General features: G+C 41.1%; 1 protein-coding gene and 1 long non-coding RNA gene across 17 annotated transcripts in view; both read right to left on the bottom strand.

The window, feature by feature from the left end:
* The window catches only part of BLTP1 (bridge-like lipid transfer protein family member 1), a 125,138-nt gene extending 107,240 nt beyond the window's left edge, over positions 1-17,898 (bottom strand). For 15 of the 16 annotated variants that reach the window (XM_075090183.1, XM_075090188.1, XM_075090189.1 and 12 more), the window contains exons 1-5: positions 17,794-17,893; positions 9,796-9,925; positions 6,100-6,216; positions 4,176-4,254; positions 3,442-3,506 (exon numbers count right to left, since the gene is read on the bottom strand). In XM_075090183.1, the coding sequence (XP_074946284.1) occupies positions 3,442-3,506; positions 4,176-4,254; positions 6,100-6,216; positions 9,796-9,892 (358 nt within the window). In that variant the 5' untranslated portion in view covers positions 9,893-9,925; positions 17,794-17,893. Of the gene's footprint in view, positions 1-3,441; positions 3,507-4,175; positions 4,255-6,099; positions 6,217-9,795; positions 9,926-17,793 lie in introns of all 16 variants that reach the window. The other variant, XM_075090199.1, reaches the window with a different exon arrangement.
* A 1,606-nt stretch (positions 17,899-19,504) lies between these two features.
* On the bottom strand, positions 19,505-24,786 carry LOC142056038 (uncharacterized). Its single transcript, XR_012660188.1, has 3 exons — positions 22,800-24,786; positions 21,196-21,280; positions 19,505-21,046 (listed from the first exon to the last, which is right to left on the bottom strand). It is a non-coding gene; the product is annotated as an uncharacterized LOC142056038 (long non-coding RNA).
* Positions 24,787-25,180: the final 394 nt, after the last annotated feature.

Genomic DNA, 25,180 nt, shown 5'->3' with positions numbered 1-25,180 from the left:
GAAGACAACCCACATACTTGACTTCTTCTATCAAATTCTTCCAACATTGGTATGACATGCCTAGCACAAACATAGTGCCACATTGAAAAACAGATTGCACTTGCTAGGTCAGACTGAGGAACTTAAAAAAAAACCAACACAGCAGGGAATGCAACTTCACTACAGATTATCTATAACCATTACCCAAACTTTCTGTAGTTCAGACCTCCTCTTATGCAAGGAACAGCGATTAAGTCTTTATGAGAAGCATCCTTAAATTACAGTGCAACCCAAGTCTTACAGTAACATTTACTGTAGATTCCAGAGGGCAGGTAGACAATGCATCAATTCTGAGAGGTTAGTTTTCATCTCCTCAGAAGAACGGTAACATATTAATTCTCTTAGCTTTAGAAGAAACATGAAAAAAACCAGAATGCAGAGCATTTTAATGTTTCCTTTTTCTGACACAAAGGTTTAAAAGTCAGCTTCCTAGCATCCATTACTGTAATCTACCCTTTGATCATAAATATATATTGACCACCAGAAGTTCAACAGGAAAAGTATACCATAAAGCATTTTGCAAAGTACATACACCAGAGCACAAGAAATCCTTCTCTGAGTTTGGCCTCTTTCTCCTAATAACCTGCACTCTTCCCTGACAAACCTCAGGTCATGCTCCTCGCTCAGATTTTATTTCTTTCTGTGTCCTCATAAGACTTGCAAAGTCAGTGGATCTCAGCATGTCAGCAGTGATCGGCAGGCGCTGCCACATTCTTAGCTCTTCAGGAAGAAGGCTGAGAAGCCATGTGATTAGAAAGCAGTTACCAGGGAAAAATATTCCTGGCTAACGCACGAACACATTCCATGGGCATGTGGAAGAACACTGGATTTTTCTTACCAACAGGAGTAACAACCTGGAAGCTGAAGCTGTATCAAGATTGAGTATGTAATTCCTAGCATTAAAAATGATTTTACTCTAGCGTAACATATTGAACGCGTCAAGTACTTATCATTAATCAATCTTTTTGAAAGGTTACTTATTTCCCTTCCATGGAAAACTTTACAACTTGTATGACTGGGTTGGATGAACACTGAAGTCCTTTCTGGTTCTAAAACCTCTGAATATACAAATGAATTTCTAGTCGTTCTCCTCTCTCAAGCTCAGTAGGGAATATATGAGTCTGCATTACCTTTGCTCAGGAGACAGAGACACGTACAAGCTTCATACGCAGTTGAACAGACAAAGATAGCTTTGAGGAAATCTAATATGTCCCAATGCTGAAGTTCAGCTTTTTGTATACAATAATCTTACCACTGCAAACTGTATTATCGAGTACAGCTGTTTACCAAAGAGGTGATGTCAAAGATATCTGAAATGACCTGAAAGGGTCCCTCATTAAGACCTCAAAGTATGTCAGGATCCTCCACTAGCCTCCCCTTTGTGCACAAAAATACTCTAAAATACACTCAGGAAAAAAAAAAAAACCAAAAAAACAGACTGAGGTCACATTATTTTTACACTTACAGGGCTTCAAGTTCATCACCACTATGAAAAACAAAACCCCATTCCTGTCATATTTCAATTTATTGTTACGAGCATCCACATTTCGGTTACAGAACTTAAAAACAAAAAAACCCACAACACTGGGAAACTAATTGTTATCGCTTATATCTAAGTTGTCCTAAGATGTATTTTCTCCAGGTAAAAATATTAAAATATTTAGGCTTGTGTTTTTATAAGAATCTGGAAGGACTTTTAAATTGTTAATAGCCCTGATTCAGCCTGTGTGTTTTTCTATAGGAAAACCACAGCCCTATTTTGGTTTTTTTTGTTTTATGAAGAATCTGAAACAAAGGTATGCATCGGTAATGTCTACCTACAACAGGTTTTTCAGTCCTTCTGTGTGACAGCTGTAAGGGAGTAATCCTTAAACAAAACAAATCTTTAAGAGGAAATATATTTCAGTTGCAATCAAGCAGATTAAGAAGTATTGGGAAGAATACACTACAACAGATTAAGAATCACTGAAGATTTTATTTTTCCTTTAAGGTTAAAAATAAAAGTATCTCTGATAAATAATCAAAATGTAAAGTGAGCAAGCTTGTTTTCCTAGGAAAACGAGGAATTATTTTACCTTGCTTTGTTGTCAGGCCTTATACACCTCTGACCTCCTTAGTTACTTGAATTATTTGTCCACTAATTATGCATCTTAAATGCCAGCAGAAAAGGTTAAAGCCTTGCAATACTGCCAAGAGAAAATACCACCATAAAAGACAGACACAACTATCTTTATTGTATTAAGTTCAAGTAATTTTTTCATTCTGTGAGCCACTAGAGAGATACTTTTTAACTAGCAGATAAAGAGAATTCTATGAAAACCTGTTGGACAATAACCTGTGGTTGGAAAAATCTAATTAACTCTAAGACTAGGTACCACTTTCTGAATTAGTCTTCTTACGGTATAAAAAACTTGAATTGTGTCCTATCACCTTAGAGGCTTAGTAATGCCTCAATAGAAAGAAGGGAGCAACTGTTCCTAATTCATATCACTATATTGAACGGTGTCTCATATTTCCCTGTATAACACACATGCAGTATTCCTACCGCTGTTGAGTCGGTACTGACAAAGCAACTGCTGTACCAGCTTGCTGACAAGCCTAAGAGGCTTCACACCATCAGAGGCCACTTCAAAAGGGGAGATGGGGGAAAAAAAAAAGCCCTCCAAAGTTCAGCGACCCCCGCAATTAGTGCCCTCCTCAACTGTAGACAGTTGCCATTTCTGGACTCCTTGAATTTGCAATGGAGCCATGATGCTTCAAAGTCAAAAGAGGCAGGACCTGAGACTCATCCAACCAGATTCCAACCCTATAAATGACTAAGCACACATCACAAGGCTACTTAAGTTTTCTTAGAGTGTTTTCCACAGATACAATTAGTCACTCGCATCTGGTGTTAATAGTCCTTCTTCAGCCATAGATAAAGAAGAAAAATAAATTAATTTTTCACACTTCTCCACTTCTATGACCACAGATGTCATAAAGACACAGGGTTATCAAATCTAAAGAACATCCCCTACCATTACTGAAATACTGACAGCACAACATCAACTTGAAAACTAAAATCACTTCCAGAACCTAAGAAGTTTTTATTTATTGTAGTTATAAACTTCAATACAGGGTCAGTTATGCTTAGACTACAGCTAGTGAAGGCTACTATTAAGGTTAACGTTTTGCCTTAAGAGGGGTTCAAGTCCCTGATAATGAATCCTGCATTTATTTCATTGTGTTCTTCTAGTCCACTAACACAGATCAAACAGTTAAAAGAACCGGTACCTTCTGATGATTCAGTGCCCTTCGGGCACATATTAACAAATCAATTACACACATCCAGTTGTGCAAAGGAAGCATTCTTCTGTAGGCTACCTGTAAACTTAAACTTTGAAACCTTTTTGAGAAACCTACCATGCTGTTTCTGCTTAGGGTTGTACATCTTCCACCAGCGAAATATGATAAATCCATCTTGAATTCTAAATCAAATAAATTAGATAAAACAAAAGTTAAAAGAGTGGTAATCCAAAATCCTATGTCCAGCTGCATGACACGTTGCCTTATGCAGTGCAGAGATCTGCAGCTGCAGTAGTGTACAAGCAATATTAAAGCACAAAGCATTAAAGCATAAAGCATACGGTATAATATTATACAACTACTACATTAGCTGAAACTCGTATAAATTCCTATACCCATTGCCTTCTCAAGGCTTTCCAAATTTAACAGTAGAAATCAAAATTACAAACTACTCACTAGCATGTGTTTCACAAAACAAATAATTCTCAATTCCAGGAAATAAATGCAAACTACTTGGCCAAAATTAATCTTCCAGACTTAAGAGAGGGAGCATGAAGGAGTCAGATATTAATGAAAGAGAGTCCTCCTTCAAACTCTAAAGTGGTTTCTTTTACAAATATTAAGGACAACTAGAATCTTATCCAGCTCTCGCTGTCAAATGGTAACGTGCGAACAGCACATGACCTAACAACAGAAGTATTTAAGAATGTCTAAATACCACCATCAGAAGAGTCAGTTATTTCTAAGTGTTAAAAATATATTTATTGCTCATTTTTAAGATGGTATTTTGATATGTAGCATTTTGACAATACGTTTATTGTATTTGAAATCGCTCCCTTGGAAGTCTGTACCTGATAGACATGTCTTCTGTGATGAAATAGATTTCACGAACCATGACTTTTCCAGACAGCACAGAGAACGAAAAGGAACCTAGTGTGAGAGGAAGTGTTTATTGGACGTTAGCCTAAAGATGCTGTACTTCCTGAACAGGAAGAATATAGCATTCAATTATCTGAAATGTGTTTACTGGGTATCTTGAGTTTTCCCCTTGAAAACACACTGATTTCAGAGGAGAAGGGAAGTCAGAGATTCAGAACATACAAGACAAAAAGTACACAACTCTCAAACTTGCTGGGTTTGGCACCTCCCAAGAATACAACCAACCCCCTGAGACACACTAGTCACTCAGAAACATTCAGGTGCCTTGAAAGCCTGTGAAAAGAGTTAAAAAAGCTATTTTGAACATTTTTAAGTATCAAGCCTTTGTATGCAAGACTGTAATTAGAGAAATAGAGATTCCTGACAAAACAATTTTTCAAATTTTAAATGGCTTTAAGTTTTCAGTTCAATTATTACAAATTCTGTTTACAACAGGAAGGATTAATAAGCATGAAAAGACCAGCAGGTAATGCAATAGCCCATATTTTTCCTAAGGCTGTTTACCTCACCCACAAAAAAGCTAAGTAAACCATGATTTGTTTAAAAAAAAAAAAAAGAAAATTAAAAAAAAAATCAACATTAATCGATTTCAGCCAAGCTGTAAATCATGGGATTTAATTAATGTTATGTTCTTCTTACTGATTAAGTTTACAAAGAACACCATATATTTGGCCAGCTATGTCCAGCTGTCTTTACTTAATAGCAATTTCACAGAGAAATTTTAATAAAAGCCCATAGATCAAACGCAGCAGCCAATACGTATTTCATCTGTATTGCTGTTCAAAAAGTTGGATTTGAAGATGGTTTGGATTACAGTTCTTAAACTCTTGACTTAAGCTAATTATTGCAGGGGTCTCTTTGGCAGGCAGGTGTGGGTAGGTTGGGATTTTTAAAGTTTTCACTACATTTATGATCAATAGTTGCAGAAGAAGTCTGGAACTAAAGTCATCATCATTCTGGGAAGCAGTCAGAGGAAGGCATGGAAGAATAAGTGAAAGAAAATTAGAAGTGCAGTCAGAGTGAGGTTGTGGGATACAGCCCTCTGTGACTCAGCATCAGATATTTTTGTAATGTGGGTGAGTGCCCAAGTGATTTGTACTGACCTGTTTTATTCAAAAATGTTTTAAAATATTTAGAAAAAAAAGTTAATGGATTTTGATGCAAATGTTCTAGGCAGTAAAAATCCTACATGTCACAGTCCCAGTATGGATTAACATGATTAGTTGTTCTGACAGCTTATTTAGAAAGCAAGGACACTGCCGAAACAGGGAGTTGGGCTTGAGACTCCACTGTGCCCCTCTGAGCCCACTCCAGCAGTCACTACCCACACTTCAGATGCCATGTAACCTGCCTCAAAGGTGCAGGGGAACAGGAAGCTGCACCCCTTAACTGCAAATTATGAGGCAAATTCAGAAGCGGCTCAGGCAGGTTCCATGGGGGAGTGAAGTCAATCTTCTCCTTTTAGGACACTAACCATTGCAATTACAAGGCTTTGAAAAAGGGGTAATGGAAAATGTACAAATTTTAAGTATATGAAGTACACAGACTAAGCAGAAAAAGGTAAACTCAATTTATAATTAAAAAAATCTGTCAAGTGAACTTTAATATAAAACAATGAGAGGCTTCAGTGAAAAAGGGGGTGTTTTTCTACCTACACCAAGAGTCCTCCCCTAAAGGATGATATTGAACTTTTTCCCTTCTTACATTAAACCCATGCTGATCAGTTTCAAATTACTGTAAGAAAGTAACACTTTGATTTTACTTAGAGATTTTAGCAAATTGAGGCATCATAAAAAGCAGTAGATAAACAGCGGCGTTACAGTAGTAACAACTTACCGATATGGATGTAGCCATGTTTATATAATCTGTTAAGAACCAACGTTAAAATGAGTCCAATGTTCCGGGAATTATAATAAGTTAGGTAGATAATCCATCCACAAGACAATATTGTCGCTGTTGAAAGATTAAAATGAATTAACATATTTTTGAAGTATGCTGACCTAGATAAAAGCCTTACCTATTAAAACTATAAAGCACAAGAATGTTCTTCCTACTCTCCAAAAAAATTTGAAAATGATGGGACATTTTAATGGGTGTTTTTAAAGAGATGGTGTGAGCAGTGTGTAAAGAGATACGGAAAAAAAAGAAGGGGAAATGGGAAGTTCAGAAAAGTATGAAGTCTTTACTGCTCTTCCATTCCCCAATAAAAAGAAAAAAGGTCCTCCTGAGGACCTGCAAAAGGTAACGCGTATTTCATTACATCCCTTATCATCCAAGAAATTAAATTTCATAGATCAAACCATAACCATGTGGGATCACACATCTTATTTATTTCAAAACACTCTAAAAAGCCACCACAACAAAAGTCATGCTACATTGCTTCTCCAAACCATGAACTGAAATTTCTAGTCTTCCGTATCTCAGCACAGGAAGGAACACTATCACATCTGAAACCATTCCCTAAGTCGCTGTATCCTGAGAGAAAGGTACCAGTCCTTGGGTTAGCAGAAATCTGCCAACAGTTCAAGCGTGGAATTTGACAGGGAAAAAAGGAAACAGCAATCCAATGAGAAACATGTTAAAAAAAAAAATTAGGTCTGCTAATCCCCAAAGTAATTCTTACTTCAGTTGATTAAGAGCTAGTAACCTATTTCTAACTACAAGTGTTCTCAAAGCCTCCAGAAGGACAAACCCAAAAGGAATGAGACTGCCAGGGAACAAACTAGTTCTAACTCACTTAACCTAACTTAATTACCATTCTGTTTCATCCAAAGCAGAGTAGGAAAGAAAGCAATTTTTTGCATTTGAGGTGTATCTACTCAGTATACTAACTGAACTTTGTAAGAGAAGTTCTTCATTTATGTATACACTTCGTACTGAAAAACTCAATTTAACGTGCCTTTTATGGGAACTCTGAAGTGCAGAAAGGCACATGGGTATGGCGCCTTCACTCTGCAGAGAATATAGATGATTACTTGAAAATAAAAAAACCCAAATGCACAAAAAATTACAAAAACAACCTGTCCTTTTACTGCCCCTTAATTTTTTTGCAGTTGGATGCTCCACCTCTTTGTAACACCACCTGTGCTTTGTCAAAAGATGAGGAGAAGGGAGAAGAGACAGACTTGCATGACTTTGCCTTTTCCTTACTGGAAAACGGATCCAGTGTGACCAAAATTCAAGTAGCTCATACACTCAGGCAGGTAAGCAGCTTGACACGTATAACAAATCAAATCTGCGTGGGTGATTACACAGGACAAGGCAGCAAGGGTTAAAGCTACACCCCATGAAAGAAACTGCCCTTGGCATTCAGTGAAAGCACACTCCAAGGACAGCGTTCACCTGCCCTCACTTTCAGATGAGTAAGACACTCACTGCTAGCCCTCTATCAATGTATGGAGAAGGGTGGAATGACTCATACTCAAAGGGTCTCATTCCAGTAATAAAACTTAATTTGAGATTAAAGTTCAACTACACACTTAACTTCTAGATACCTGAAGCCAAGAAGTTACCCTCTTATGGTGACATAAACTAAGAAAAATCAGCAAACTAGTGCAGTTTCCAGGCACTACAGTCCTAATGCACTGCCTTTACCTCTAGACTTACCTCTGTCACAAATTGTAGCTTTTCCCTCACCAAATTTAGTCTCTTCTATTAAGTGACAGATCCCATAAACTCCACTTATCCCATTATTATATTCTTAATCTTAAAAGCCTCTTCAGTGAAACTACATTTTGGAAATTACACTTGGAAAGTTTTACTGTATGTGATTTTTAGAAATTATTCTAGAATTGAGCAACAGCTTTTTGAGGAGCATATTCATTTCTAGAATTTGTCACCTCTTTTACTGGGACCAAGTTAGCTGTTTCAGGATTCAGAAGAAACTGTTGACGTCTTTTTTTGTTGTCTTATAACAGGATGCCAGAAGTCAGCAGATGAAAGCAAAGGAGGAATGGCTGGTTGAAACTGGGTCAGTTAATAAACATTACTTTAATGTGTTTCTATCCAAACCTCATAATAACAGGAGGCTACCCAGCTTTTCCTCTTGTTTGTGTCACTCTTTCTAGAACACCAGGTGGTTTCTTACCATGGAAGAGATCGCAGCTCCCCAAAACTGCGTAATTGTGTATAGGTCAATCTGCCCTTAGAGAAAGGGGATGGACTGTATTATTTCTTGAAGTTCTACCCACCCTCCTCTGAAGCAGAAATTTGTAAGTTTAATATATTCAAGCAAATAAGAAAGCTAAGCAAAGCTTTTGGTTTAAATTATAGCTGTTGCATGGAATTGCTGATATCCCACATACTTTCCAACTAGAATTACTAATAATTTACTCTAAAAATCAAGTGCAGAGAAGGAAAACAAGAGAAAGAAAATTCTGCAGGCTGCAATTTGACATGTTTGTTCTTTGGCAAAAGACCTGAGCATCTCTAAGTCTCAAGTCAAAGCTTCCAGAGACAAATTTTTCAGATCTGTTTCACATTTTACTATAAGCAACTATCAGCATGGTGACTTCCCTTATTTGCATCTTGATTACGCTTAGAATTTTATGTTGAGTATGAATTTTCCATGCCAACATATAAATAGTGAAATAAACAATCTTCAGAAAGCACCCTTGGCTAATTTGCCTATGTCCTTTCCATTCAGTTTGGCCTACTGAAAAATAATTTCAGTATGCCAGTAGCCAACAGACACGCTTTAACTTCCCAGAAGTCAAAAAATAAAGCTATTTTTCCTGTGCTGCCCCTCACTCAGGGTCCAAGAATCAAGGCCGAAAAGCAGGTATTATCTACCTTCAGCAAAGTCTGAATTCATCGCACACTTCTAGCACTCGCATCTGGACCTGAATACAACTTAATCTTTAATTTGCTGTCCCTGACCCACCTGTTTATAGACTCAGAAAATAAAAGTACCTACGCACAAATATAAACAATAGCAGTAGTGTAAAAAAAACCAGTAATCCTAAACCAGGCACATTTACAAAAACAGCCCATAACTGAGTATACAATGGTTTGGCTTAAAGGCTTACTGTAGCACACAATTTAGTCTAGAAGCTATGTCATTAAACACAATAGTCTTTATATCACTATTCAAACTATACCACCTTAAATGGCAGATATGCACATATTGGTGTAACGAAGTTATTGTATCTGCCTGTCATGTGCTACAATGTTGATCCTTCATTAAGGTGTTACAATTAATCACCAGCTTACTCTGGTGTTAGGAAAAACTTATTTCGCGGAGAGAAGTTCTCACTGAGTTCTTGTTTTGCAGAGTCGCAGTGGTAGAGCATCGATCGTCCTTTGCACATTGGACTTATCTGCCAAGTGTTGCAGCACAATTAGTACTGGCAACAGTTCCGTATTTTTCCTTCCTGAATTACTTCGGTAGCATTGCCATACCTCACTGAACAGCTGTATGACAAATAAGAACCTATTTTCAATAATTTGATGTAATTTGGTAAGAAATTCAATATTGGTATGCCAGCATTTAGAGAAGCACATTTAACTAAAACAGAAGCAAATTCACCTTACCTACTAACAGCCAAACAACGTTGGAGTCATGTTCTGTTAGGAAGTCTTCCAACTGAGTGATACTTGGGACAAAACTATCATTTTTTCTTTGATCCATTGCTAAACTGTTTTTGCACCAGCACCTATAGAACTGAAGGGGAAAAAAAAAATCAACAAAAACCCCAAAATGAGTAGCAAGCACAGTACAGTTTGGAGAAAATTGGGTATGTACTTTGTTAAATAATCTGTAACAGTCCGTTTCACATAAATATAAATTTACTTGTTTCATTTCATCAATAACATTTTCATGATTCTCAGCTACCCTTTCTTATACTCCAGAGCTCCAGAAACACTTCTACTCATCTCTCAGAGACACTCTGAGAAACCATTTCCAGGAACGTGCCTAAAACAGATGACAGATCAACAGAATGCCAGAACACGTCCTCCAAATTTAGTACCCTGAATGCCTTATATAGAGCACATAGTAGCAAATTTATAAAACTGTTGTACCAGAGCAGTAAGTCAAAAGGTAACTGAACATACAAGTAAAAATAAGTCTGTATTAAGCCTCCTAACATTCAAAAAGGGAACAGGAGACAATATGAGACTGATCCCCCTGCTCCTGCAGGCAGAAAGGCTGAAGCAGACACTTTCAGGAGCTATGAAAAATTCCCGCAACCTCCTAATCCACAGTGTCCATTAATTCTCTTGCTTTAGGATGGATTTGCATCATCATATAAAAAGTGACTACCTAGTGTCTCTGTTACAGAGAGCAAAAAACCAGTCCTTCTGACCTTACACACTTATTCAAACCACCCATAAATCACCTTGCAACTGGGTTATATTAATTAAGTGTGATTAACAGGGAGTAGCTCAACTCAGTAACATCTGTAATTACATAGCAGTATTTTACTTGCATTAGTTTCATTTGAAGTCTTCTCCCTTGGACTTTATCTTACAGGCCTTCTTACAGGAAGATAAGCATTAATTCTGCCTGGGTTTTTTTTCCTAAACACCTTGCAGCTCCTGGCAGCCCGTCAGCCTGTCAGTATTCAACCCTCAGAAAAAGCAAATAGACTTCATTTCCTTTCCTTATGAAGTCTTTGACACTCTCCATCACGAGCTCTAGAACATAAAAACTAAGTAACATTGGGAAGACCTTAGTTTTTGAGAATAGTCAGTATTTAGTAATGTTAGCAACAAAACTAAACATTTATCAATTTTTTCCTGTAATATCCATACTTCCTCTCGCTATTACAACTTGAAAACAAAATGTAGGAGAAGTTGAAAAAAAAAAAACATGCCTCTAATGCACTTCTTTCTCCCCTACATTGGGGTAAATACAGAACCTCGAACTAGGAGCCTATGTTTTGAACTAAAATACAGTAGAGTCCCAAGAATAAGTGCTAACAATCTGTTTGCTACTTCTTCTGTAAGAAAGAATAGAATGGGGAGGAAAGGACATGAAAGCAATATAACAGAAACAAACAACAAAAAAACCCAACACCAAAACACCAGGCATTGCTTCCAGCAGTGATGATAAAGAAGCTACTAACTTAGCTCCCCCACAAAGAGGAATAATACGCATCATATACACACACTTCACAGAAAGAAGCCCTTGTTTTAGAAGGGACACTGCAAAAGCAAATTAAATCACAAAATGGCCCTATGATTTGCTTTAAGACATCCACAGTCCTCAATAAAAACTCCACATGTCAACTTGCATTATGAAGCAGATGATGCCTCTGCGGGCAGCCTCTAAGAGCTTTTAACCCATGAATGACAGGGTAACTGGAGAAACCAAAATCAACACTTTCAGCACAAAGGAAGAAAGAACTTGGTTTTTCCATTCCTTACCAAGAGACAACAGGGTCACTCTATTGTGATCAAGACCACCATGGAAATGCTGTTAATTGGTGAGGACTGCCTATCACCTTAGTGAACACCACCACTACTTAATCCCTCAAGAAAGCAACCTGTGTCTTTTTCCTAAGAAATTATCATCCAATGTTATGTGACACCAAGGCAGGATGTCAAATATTGTTATGCTCTGAAAAGGACCATCCCAAGACAACTCAGAGACTGCAAGTCATGGGATCCTGATATTTACTTATTTAAATAAAGACCACAACCGTCACTTTTTGTCACCACTACCCATAACCACAAATTCGATATCTTTGGAAGTTTTCTGGAATACATTTGTTATTTGCATGCAGATAAACTCAGGAATCCCCCGTCAGTAACCCTGTGTCAATACATCATTTTGGAGCTCCAGAGCTGATCTTTTAACACCTGCTCCACTGATTTTGGGTTTTTTTTGGTTTTGTTGGGTTTTTTTGTTAGGGCACCCTTCAGCCTTTATCATGTCACCCAAGGAAGAGGATGAGGGCAATGAATGTGTAACCATTCCAAAACAGGCAGCAGCAACACCTGCACTAGATGTGGGCTCCCAGTATGGGTCTCAGAGGAACCAGGTGCTTAGTCCATTTACATTATGAAGCATTTCTGGCCATGCCAATTAGCGCAAGAGGAAAGAAGACGCATGCAGAGACTTAAGTTGTACACACTTTTTATAATGTCCTTGTGCATTTATACAACATGAAGGATGGAGAGGTAAGATCTGGATCATCATGACTGTTTACAGGAAAAGATGTGGTCTTTTCAGGACAGATATTAGCTACTTCAAGTAACTAACACTTCTTTCTGGTGAGTCCTGCACCGATCTGTCTTCACCTACCACGCCCTACATACTGTACCCATAAGTTTGAATCATGCATACCTCTCACCCGCCTGCACTCACCCACCCTGTGGTACATTTATTCCTACGGGCAAAATTACTTTGCAATCAGACAAAACTTTACGTGTGGCACTTTCCAGGAACACTGACCCATAGTTGATGGGCCTCCAAATTACATTCATACTGCTACTCTATTCTTGTAAAGTAACAGTATACTTTGCAAATATTGTGAGACAACTCCTGGAAGGATGAGAACTAAGTGCAGGTGTGAAACTAACTCTTACTGCTAATACAGGCAAGAAAACACACCAAAGAGGAAGAGAGACAGAGAACTTCATGTTTACCTCTCCACACTGTTTGTAGAATTTCCTCAAGGTCTCTACTGTTTTGTGATTATGTGCTCAGTTAACGTGCCGGAACATAGTCCAAAACTGTAACAAGTGTTCTGCTTTACTTGCCTTTCCCCCGCCTTTTATGTTTTTGTTAAGCACAGCTTTACTATTCAGTATGTCACTTGTGGCTCTCATTTACCCCACACCACAGTAATACAAAATCTATTAGCTTTCTCCTAGGAGAAGGACAGGAGAAGAGGAGGATTCTGTGGCACTGAAGTGACAGAATCCCAATACTCGTATTTATCTTCACAAAAGTCCTTTAAGGGGTTATGTAGTCTTCTTTCTGCAAATGAGGTACCTGAAGCAAGAAGAGATAAAGGTCAAATCCTTTATTTATGATGGCCCAACTGAAATACTTGGGGCCTGCTTTTCAGGTTGTGCATGTTTAGAGCACTTGACATGTTCAAAGCAGACTGGCTTGAAGATGTGCAGGTTCGATATTGCTGTAGATTTGCTCCTCCTGGTCAGACAGGCTTTCTTTATAGCAGAAACAGACACTTGACAGACACTTTAAAAAGTTATTTTTAATTACTCATGTCACATATTAATCCATTTTTCTCAGCACTAAGAAGACGCAAGTGATGTTATAATCGTGGGGGATGGCCTTTGTTTCCAGCCCACTTCCAGTATTCCAAACTCGATCTGATTTTCACAACAAATATTCTATCTCTAAGCCAAACACTCAAAAGCAGCTGCTTCAAATCTTTATAAACACATTTCAGTCTTATCACTAGTTTTAACCTCAGCCTGACACATTAACACTTAACAGCAAGGACAAACTGCTGCTTGAACAAAGTCATTAAAAATTTACAGAAGGCATGCATATACGAACGAGTTGACAAAAAAAAGCCCCACAACAGAAGCCCAGCCACCAGGCTCTCGGTCACCAGAGTGCAGCTCCTTGGCAGAGGCAGCTGCAGCCTGGGCAGCAGCAACTCACCTGTAAAGGTCTGTCTGTACCTATAGCGGAGGATGAAGGCAACATATTTTATTCAGTGCCTGAGAACATTAGGGTAATGTGGGTCTTGGGCTGCATAAGAAAATGAGAATGAGAAAGAAGCATCTGTTTATTACATCTTTTCTAACACACTTTTTCTGGTATACCTTGTAGAAACAACTGAATGAAACTGGTATCCAAAGGTGGGGAAAACACCTGGTATTTCATTATATTGAGAAGCAGATAGGGAAATAACAGGCCCTGCCAATCCCCCTACTATTCCTAGAATTCACAGGCATGTAATTTACACCGGGAGCATAAATTTGTCAGATATATTCCTCAGATCTTCACAGAAATCCAGTGTTTAATGAATCTATGTTAATTGATGTTATTAGATGTTAACTACCATTCTGAAGATACTCGACTCCCAACTTCTACAGCAATTACAAGACAGTGGAGTCACAATTACACCCAAAGCAACACATTAAACAACAGGAGGTAAATCCCCGTAGTCTAAATAACTGAACGCATATGATACGCCTGGATGCTTCACATCTCCAGTAAAGGAGGCATGCCCACAGCAGTTCCTTAGAGAAAAGGAAAGGAATGGCATCTTTGCATCCTGCACACTCCACTTTTTTTCAAGGGGTCTCCAGCAACAGCTGGTATGAAAACAGAGCTTTATATAATCAAGCGATATTAGAAAAAGAGTCACAAACATAACCACGACTCAACTGAATTCTCCTCTGAAGGTACGGTGACACTGTCAGCACCCAGATGCACATTAGGCACACTGCACAAAACAAAACGCTTCCAACCTTGGCATCTTTCCCAAAACACTCCAGCTAAGTCCAAAGACTTCAAACCCCTCCCAGCACAGCTTCGGATGCTCTGCTGTTCTTTAATCAACACGGAAGGGTAAGCGGAAGGAAGAGAAGGAGAGTTTTTCCTCAAACAACACGTGTACACAAAAAATAAGCTAAGTGACAGCACTCACACCGCAATTCTGCTACCTGACACATTGCACTGGCTTTGTACCTCATACCCAATTAAAGATTAGCAATTCTTTTTTTTTAAGAAAATAACTAAGATTCAGGCCTATTTTCTTCCCCCTCTGCTACTGCTTGAAGTACCAACAGCAGTAAACCATAAATAAACTAAACTACTGCTTTAATAATACTAATTAATTCTTGCTACAACCTGCAGCGGAAAGAGCTGAACTAAAAACAGAGGACAGAAGAGAGTCACACCTTGTTAACCACTGTGTGAACAGCCTTAGTTAAACATCATTTGCACTACATTGGCTTATATCAGTAAATAACAAGTTTGCTTAAAAATTAATTAAATCAAAATTAAAGCACATTCAAAGGAACTGCAAGATATGAGATAAAAATCATTCTTACAGTAGCCTACCTGATGATTTATTTTACCTAATAGAGCAATAGAAACCACTGGAGAAGCATCTATGTAAAAAGAAAGAAGAAAAAATTTAACACCCTTCTGAAAGGAGTGAGAAAAACCAGACGAAAAATTTAGCATCTACTGATTCAGTGTCCAAAACAGCAGAAGTGATGTGTTTCTATTTATTTTCAGTAGTACAGGACATGAGATTTAATACAGAAGAAATCAAAGACAAACTCCTGCTATGGCAACCAACATCAAGTACTCCTTGGCATCACTTGACTGCTAGCCTAGGAATGCCTAACTGTGCTTTGGACGATTTTTCATTTAATTATAAATTTTAAAAAATAAAAATATGTTGTTTAGCCTTCCTCCCAGACTTCTTCAGGGCAGAGGGTTGTTTTCCTGCTTACATTGCCAGCCTTTGATGCTGCAGAATAAAAAAAAGTCAAAACCGAAAAAACCAACAACAGAACCTAACAGCCCATAACAGTAGAAATAAGAACTTCACTTATGCACACTTTTTTTTGAAGGAAAAAAAAAAATTTACTTTTGGGGGCTGGTCTCAACAACAAATCAATGACTTCTCCCTGCCCCCCCCCATTTTTTTTTAATTTGAGCTACAACATTGTACCTGAAATACTCTATGAAATTGAGTCTTCTACACTTTACATATGATTTTTTCCAGAAGTACTTCCTCTAAACTTCTCTGACACACCACTGGCCTTTGGGGAAAGAGGGAAATCTGCCATAAATCAAACTAAAAGTCAGTCTTATGGCTACATATGCTATCATCCTTAAGTGAACCACATACAGGTCTTCGTTAGTGTCTGTCCCAGTGCAGTCAACCCAAAGGTTTTGCAGCAGCAACAAGTGCTATAAGAAGTTAGATAAAAAGATAAGAAGCTAATACGAGAAGGTAGTATATCTCAACACTGCTGTAAACACAGGATAACTGCACACTGCTAACGAAGAGTGGTAAACTCTCGCCTATTTCCCACAGGATAAAGTTTGCAAAAGGACAATTACCAAGGAGCAAGTGATGCACGTTTCACATCCCAAAGTTTTCTAACAGCATACCCAAAAGGGGTGAGTTACTTCAGCATGCCACGCGTGAGGGCAAGGGCTCTCCACAGAGAGGTCCCGGAAGCGCACGTACCTCCACCCAATCGACCCGAGACGATTCACCATGAGTAAAACCTACCCATGCATGCACACTGCCGAACGGTGCAAATTCTGACCATAATCCTAAGCAAACATCCCTGAACATGCATTTAGTGTCAACTGCCTAAGCAGGCCTTAAATACTGCTTTTAGAACGATTGCTTGAATAATCTATTAACATACTTTTACAAAAAGGACTACTTCCTCCTACACTCCAGTTTTTATTTTCAGTTACCAAAGTCTCTAGCCCGATCGTTTATCTGGTCATTACATTTTGCACGCAAGAACTGGAACAAAACCTGCACAGCTACAATTAAAAAAAAAAATAAAAAGCCTGAAAAGTAGAATTAACTAATGAAATTACACAATAGAAGTCCCATGGCCTCTTCGTGGGAAGTCATGAAAATCATGATCTTTTTCATACTAAACCTGATACAGTTATATATAGATAGATACATCTGTTGCAGCAAGCTATCAACTCTGCAAGTTTTCACAAAGTTTAGTGAAGATTGCAGAGAAGTGACTTGAGGTAGGGGACAAACCCAGACGTAGCTATACGCTCATCTTTCAAATCCACCCCCACCACATTACCATGTTGAAGCACGTTATGCTGATAAACGACATCAGATTTTTTTACTGATGACATGACGTGCACGCAGGTTACCACTGCTTCTTTAGGCACACCAAAAAGCAGGTGCATTTTGTGTTAAACGGGTGCATGTGCGCGCGTTACACCGTGCCAGGCCCACGGGCACTGGTGCAGATCCTCTTTCGACGGCCAGGGAAAGGAAGAGAGAAACTTTCCTCACAGGCCAAGCGCGACTGGAAGCGCCTGAACTCCCGTCCTCCGACCTAACACCCTTCCTGCATGGCGTTAACCTACAGAAGACATACACAAAGGGGGGGGGGGGGGGGGAACCAACCAACCAACCAAAAAAAAAAAACAAACCAAACACCCCCAGGAACCCGTAAAACTGGAGGGGCTTCCTCTCGGCCCACTTCCACAGAACGCGGAGGGGGGAAGATGGGCGCGCCGGTACCGGCCGCACATCGCCCTCACGGCGGAGTGAGGATGGCCTCCCCCGGAGCACCGGCGGACCCGGACCCCTCCCCGCCCCCGGCCCGCTGCCAGCTCCCGGCTCCTCCCGGGGCGGGGGCGGCCGGCGCCCCTCAGAGCCGCCCCTCACGGAGGCGGCCGACTGACAGGCCGAGGGAGGGCGGCGGGGCCGGCTCCCCCGCACCGGCCCCCGCACCGGGTCCAGCCCGGCGGCAAGGGGAGCACGCCCACCGCCCCACACGGCGCCGAGGGACGGCTGGGCTGGGCAGAGCGCCGGGCCGGGCCCGCCCCGTCCCGTCCCTTCCCCGCCCGCCACCCCCCGCACTTACGCCATCGCCCTCCGCGGCGGCTTCACAACGGACCCGGAAGAAGCGGCGGCGGCGGCGGCGACCGGGGCCCTCCCGCACCTCACGGCGAACGCCGGGCCGGGCCGCCCCGCCCACAGCGCCGCCGGAGCCAACCACGAGGCGCCGCCGGCCCGCGGGGCCAATGGTAAGGGCGCCAGCTGCCCTAGGGGGCGGGAGGAAGGGGGGCGTGCCACCAATCGCAAAGAGGCGGTGCCGGCTGTTTGTGTGTGTGGGGAGGGCGTGGGGTGTGCCGCGCATGCGCAGGGGCTGGCACAGCTGGCGGGGCCCGTCTGCCAGATGTGCGAGGCGGGCCCTGAGTCCTGGGTTCGCCCGCTGGTATCCACAGGCGACAGGTGCGGCCCGTAAAGTTTAGGCTCTTTCCTGGATTCTGTAACAGAGGGATTGTCCGCGGTCACCACAACCGCCTTTGCAGCGTCCCGTAGGCAGAGGCGCTCCCCTGGCCTCCTGCTTGGCCTCCTGTCACCCAGCGCAGGCTGTACATCACCCAGCATAGGCTGTACATCACCCAGCACAGGCTGTACATCACCCAGCACAGGCTGTACGGCTGAAGGATCAAGTCCCCGTCACTCCACAGCATGTACCACTTCCTCGCAGTCTGATCGTCTCTTAACTGGGAGGCACTGGAGTGTTTCATTGACCAAGGCGCTGGGTAGTTTGACATTATGGCTGTTCGTTATTTTTCTCCATTGTTTGTTCCCTCCAAAGCAGGCGGACAAACCTCACCCCCAAAAGACAGGTGGATAAAAAGTTAATCGTCGGGCATTTTTGAGCACATGCGTGGCTGTGACTTGACTGTCAGATGTAATAAAACATGATAAACATATAGATTTCTTTAAAATCACCCAGATGTGCATCCTACAGACATTAGTAGGATAGTTGAGGAAACCAAAACGGCAACCGAGTGTGCATGCATGTGTGTGTATCTCTTTCCGTGTGGTACTTGCACGCTGTCAAGATGGGTGGTGAGCTTGCTCTTCCAGAATGCTGTATCTCCCTGGGCTCAGCCGGCAGCAGGGTGAGGCGTACCCAGCCTTGGGCACTGAGATCAGAAGGCCGGTTTTACTGCTCTGTACCTGCAAAATAAATCTTTTGGAGGGGCAACACAGATCCCCTGAGCTGGGATCCTGCTCCCACTGGCCCAACAGCGAGACCCATCTATGGGTCGCGTGGATTCACTTAAGCCGAAGTGAAACCAAGCCTGGGTGAGCAGAGGGCTTGTGGCTCCTCTCTACGAGCCCTGTGTTTTTGCCTCCTGCCCCTCATTGGCTCAAGCAGGCTGCACAGTTTTCCCTGCAGAGCTAGCTTTCAGCCAGATCAACGAACAGCAAGCTAATCCCACTCGCTGCACGAGGGCATGGATGCCCCTGGGCACCTGGTGAGAGCTCTTAACCTGGCACAGAAAGGCACCGGCAGGATTATTGCTCGAGCAATGTCGTGATCTTGCAGCACCACAAACCAGAGGCGAACCCTCGCCCCGGCTGCACCCCGGCTTCCTGAGCAGCGCAGCTGGGCAGTGCCGTACTTAGAACAGCTTCAGGCATCCTCCACCCAGCAGATGAACAACCATAAAAGCAAGTGTTATCTAATGAGGTTTATCCTTCATGTTTTTTTATTACATTCTCATCATACTAAGCATAGTAAGAAAAATATTGTTTAAATACTTCTGGTTTTCATAGTGAAGCCCCCCTTCCCACCTCATTCCCTGCTGTTGCTAGAGCCATGCACTCCAGCGATGCTCTGACCTGCCACACCGAGGGGATGGATGCTCAGGGTCTCAGGGGGCTCTTCCAAATGTTTTTATCCACATGGTGCCTGAAGGCTTTAATGAGGACCATGCAGCTAAGTCATATGAAGAAACTTTAGCTCAAAACTGGCACTAGAGGTTGGGGAAGGTGGGCCTTTGCCTGGTGTAAGAGGTGGAAAGAAAAGCTTTAATGCTGATACAGGCCTGGCTAGAAAATTGGAATATAGAGTTAACACGAGGAAAAATATTTGCCCCTCTATGAATTTGAACCTATTTGTTTCATAAAGGGCACTAATATTTACCTTCACTGTAAAAGAAACCCGCACATTCTTCTCAAGAAAATATTTTTACGTTTGAAAGGCCAAACTAGATTTATTTTTAAACTCTATCAGTTACAGGGGAGAATGTGTCCCAGAACAACCAAAATAAGGCAGAGGGAGAAATGGTTTCCGCTCTTAGTGTAATACCTCAATTTAAAGTTACTCGTATTGAAATAGAAAAGCCAGGGTAGTTGAAATTCTGGGTCTTATCACAATTCCAGTGGTGGGGAGGAAATGCAGATGCTTTGAGTCTACTTGTGCAACAGATAAAATCAAGGGCAGAAGTTATTCCACAGAGTATTTTTAAATAAAGGCCAGCTTAAGTCCAACATGCCACTGTGTTTATATCAAAAATTAGCACATGTGCATATTTGTAACATGCAGCCTAACAGCACGCTTCATTTCGCCTTATGAAAGGCAGCAGCATTGCAGTTTTAAATGTCTTTCGTCCCTTTCTTTGCTAACGCAGCAATTATAAGAACTATTTCCAAAACTGATAACAAAGAGTAATTTTACAATTAGTGGCAACAGTTTTAGATCATTTTTAGATTTGTATATGTTCAGTTTTCAGATCCCTCTATTTTTTACACCAGATAGTTATTTTGTCAGCATCATCTAGCTCAGTCTAAATAAATTTGGTCTTCTCAGGCTCTCACCAAAGCATGGGACCTCGCACGGGGATGACAGCAGCAGGTCACTGCATCACAGCCTGAAGCCATGGAAAGCCCTGGGTGTCGGGCTTTTCTTTTTCAGGTGGGCACTTGGCGTTACGTTGAAGTTTCTGATCATGAACGCAGTTCCTTGGAGGCAGGGGTGTTGCATGGGCGTGATGGGGAGCGAAGCTGGTAGTTGCTGCGGGTTAGTGCTGACATGAGGTTTGTGGATTTTCACAGCACCCTTGCCCGATTGCCTGCTGCTTTTCTGAAGGTTGCATTTTTGGGGATGTTTGTCTGTGTTGCTGATTTCCATCACCAGTTTCATTCCTTCCATTGCCTCCCATGACCTTTTAGGGGAGTGTCCACAAATTAGCTCCTGATATTTTCCTCCTGCTTTCTTCTCCTTCTCTCTCTTCTTAAAGGAGTTTTCCCTGCATTTTATTCCCAATAAGTAATGATGCTGGATTGCTTCTTTCAGCTCTTCCTTCTGTACGCTGATGCCAGACAATAAAATATATTTGACATTTGAAATTTATTTGTAGAAATTACTTTCAAAAGGGACACAAATAATCAAAGCTTTTAGATATGTTATCAACTTCAACAAAACCACTCAGGTAATGAGAGAAAGGAGTTGATTAATCACCTTTTTCTTCTGGAATCCAGTCGATTATTTAGATCTGAAGGGCCAAGAAAGCCTCTCCCAACACATCAAGCCATTCTTGAGGTGTCTTGAGATTAACAGATGAAATACAACTGTAATATGATTCAATACCTTAAAGGTAGAGTAACATAATGACTGTCATATCTAGACCCGCAGTTCAGGGTGGGGGGAGCTAAGTCAGGGGGGCTCTTTCATTCCTGTCTGCTCTCTAACGTACCAGAGGCTCATTTGCGTTTTGGGGGGAAGATGGCAGCTTCTGATGGTGTTATGTGCACGCACACAGTGCAAGCAGCCCTGGCTTGAACATCATCCCTGGAGTATAATTTTTCAAGCTTGCCCAGGTTTTTCTCATTGTCTCAGAAGCAGAGAATTCTTCATGCTTAGTTCTTTGCACTGTTTGGTGTTGCATCTTTAGTTATCAACATGGGATTTGAAAAGAGACTTTATAAATCATAGAATCATAGAATCGTTAAGGTTGGAAAAGACCCTTAAGATCGTCGAGTCCAACCGCTGTTGTCTTGTCATATAACTTTCAGGTTAAGGAAATTATAACCCCATCCTTTATGCTTTAACTTATTTTACATCAGGTGGCATTCCCATTTGCCTCAGAATGTTTATTTTTATGCCTAAAACTCCAAGTCTTTCTTTGTAAGGAAAGAGAATTAGTTGAGTAAAAGCATCATCTTTAAATTATTTATACCTCCTCTGTTTTGCAGTGGCAGATGCTTCTCCAAACTTTGTTCTAAAAGCTCCCAAGTCTTTTAACTCATACTTTTTATCTTTGATGGATACCAACCAAGGGTCAAAGTCCAGCTAATATGGAGGCTGTCAGAATTTATTTATACCGAACCAGAAGCTGCTGGGTGCATGACACTATTTTGCAAAAGCAAAAATGTGACCAGGAACATTCATAGTCATTTCTCGGACTTATACTATTTACCTGGTTGGGGCAGCTGAGTACTCCTGGCATTTGCCAGGGGAATGGAGCAGCCACTGCTCCAGCTGACGTTACTGGATATTCACGGGCACGACCCGTCTAAGAAACAGGCTTGGGCACACTGGCGCTTCTCCATCAGTAATGCAGCAGAAAGTCTCCCTTACCAACAATTATTTCCTTCTTGCAATTAAGCCAGCAACTTCTTACTAAACTGCCATATGCGATCACTTAAAGAAGGAAGGATCTTGTTTCTCTCCTCGCCTGCTAATCCTGTCAACGTTCTTTCGCAGTGATCCAGGACCCCTCCCCAAGCAGCGTGAGAGCGGGCAGGGACACAGCCCCATGCGACCGCAGAGCCTTGAGCCTTCCCTTCCTTCTGCCACTCCTGTCCTCACCCCATCTTCCATCACCACGCTCCACCTGCATCCCCCAAAACAACCAGACTCCTGCAGCAGCCCCCGCACCAGGCCGTGTGTTCGCCATCGCGGAGTTAGAAGCTGAATCACAGGCATCAGTTGCTTTATGAGGCAATTCATTTAATCAGGAAATCATAAAGACCCCCTTCATAGCCTTTATCAGATTGAAAAGCCCTTGTCAGGCAACCCTCTTGCAGGCAGCTCTCTAACAATATCGTTGGGGAATTGTTTACCTGGTGCTGTGTTCAGTATCACAGGAGGCTGCAGAGCGCAGGCACGGGTGTCTGGTGCCTTAGGCCGGGCTCCGGCTCATGCAGACGAAGAGCAGCGCAGTAACCAACTCAGAATTTAAAATATTTCCCTCGTTCTCCCAGCTCCGAGAAAACAATCATGAACAAATAGGAAAAAAAGTGTGTTAATACTGATCTGTATATTATGAAATTAAATTCTGGCTTCGGCTGTGCTTTAGTGAGTGCTTTGAAGTTGCTGGAGCTGTGAGTATTTAAATGGAAGTACTGGTTCGTTTACACTTTCTCTAAATAACATCAGTGTTTACTATAAGAGCTCATTCTAGATTGCGTTAAAAACAAACACTGAGCTTAGACATAAATAAACATAAATACCCCTTATGCAAAATATTTACGACACTGCAAAAACTCACTATAACATAAGGCAGCAGCCGGTGGGTCAGAAACACCACGTTCTTTAGCTTAGTGGCAAAATCTTAAATTCTTTTGTTCTCTTCATCTGAGTATAAAACCACAAGCACTTACTTCAGAAAACAAACAAATATAAATAATTTGTAATAAGTACATAATTTGCCAGAGCTGGAAGTCACTTGTCATCAATTACAGAATTAATTTATTCCATACTTGACCTTTCAGTACTTGCACTGTCTTTTTTGCTCCCAAAGTCTTCTTTATCCAAGGAGCTGCACTGAAGGCTGGCAGTCTTTCCATGGAAGCTGTCCATCTCATGATGTACCCAAAAACTGATTCCCAAACAGGTTCCCCCTGAGCTGGAAGAAATCCTCCTTGCTCTGAGAATAGTTTATTGGTGTCTTGATCCATGCACCCAGATCTTACGTGAATACAGGAAAAATGCAGAAGGGTCAAGCTATTCTTCATTAAATCCCTAAAGAAAATCTAAAGGAAGATATCATTTACCCTACATAAAGGACGTGCTGCCATATTCCTCTAAACTAAACAAAGTAGTTTTCACTTTGATCGTCGATCAGAACGGTATAGGAGAATTACGAACAAAACATGTTGGTTTTTATTTCACTTTCTTCAAACAAAAATTTTTATAAACCTTTTCCTTCTGATGTGGTTAATGAGTGTGATTGTAAACCAACACTGATAATAAAACCTGCATTTCACACACAGGCGCTGTTTAGCCAAATTCGCAAGAAAGTCTTTTGCATGTAGATTATCCTGTGAGAAGACAGGCATCAAACAACGTGAAATGAATGCTGGTTTCAGCAAGCTCAGGGTCTAACTTGTAGAAGCCAAAAGCTTTTACTGACAACTTGTTAAAATTCATCTATTAAAATGGTTTTCAGATAGCACTAAAAATCCTATTTCCATGAAAAATTGTTGCTTTTAATTTCAGAAAATAACATGTCAAAACAAGCAAACAGGTAGGGATCCTGTGATATCCCATCACTGTATCTTGGCAATTACTAAAACACACTTGAGTGTCCTCATGTTGCACTTACGCATGTTTTTTCACAAAATCCTTCACTTACTATTTGAAAAACCCACCTTTCTCACCTGTCCCCCACATCACTCGCTAGATGTGCACATGTGAAGCTTGATTGTGTTACCGCTTCCTTTTTTTTGCTGTGGATTCTAACTTCCGTACTATTAAGGAAATTGTTGCTATTAGGGAAGTTATTGCTGTTATTATGGTCCCAGAGATTTCCTTTAGCCTGTTGTGTTTTCCTACGATCTGTTCACGGAACCTGTTGTGCCTGTTTTTGGGCACGTATTTGGAAGCCCCTGAAGACCCCAGCAGCCTTCCCGCTCCCTGATGTGGCCTCAGGGCCACCACCTGCACCGCAGGTAACAGCAATGCCCAGCACCGCAGAGCTACATCTTGACTCTTTCTCCCCATTTTCTTTCTGTGTAGTTGCATTACTGATTTATATTGAATTTTATTGAGTGACTGTAGGTCTATAAATAATTGTTTGGGAACTGCAGGCAGTTATGTCCATTCCTTCAGCGTTCACATCTTACAGCTCATTACACACAACACGTTACATTTTATGGTGTTCTGCTGGTAATAAATGCCATCAGATGGTAGGTTAGCTTCAGTTTTTGGCCTTAAATTTCTCTTATTTTTAGTTATTCCTGCTCTCAAAAGAAGTGCATTGTACTGAAACACACCATTAGAAGACTTTTTGTGCTAGATGAGTAGGCTGATTGTATAAGCTTTTTGTCTAAGCAATCTAAAACCTATTTTGAACACACAATAGGAAGTATTTACCAAGTAAAGTTTCTTTTTTAAACTGGAGACCCCATTCCTGGCCCTACTAGTTATCTAGAAGAATGAACTGGCACACAGCAAGTGGGTGTAATGCTCTGTTGTGAAAGAAAGAGGTGAAAGCACGGTC

The sequence above is a fragment of the Phalacrocorax aristotelis genome, chromosome 4, assembly GCF_949628215.1.
Source record: "Phalacrocorax aristotelis chromosome 4, bGulAri2.1, whole genome shotgun sequence".
Taxonomy (NCBI): domain Eukaryota; kingdom Metazoa; phylum Chordata; class Aves; order Suliformes; family Phalacrocoracidae; genus Phalacrocorax; species Phalacrocorax aristotelis.
This window is presented reverse-complemented; position numbering and strand designations above follow the sequence as displayed.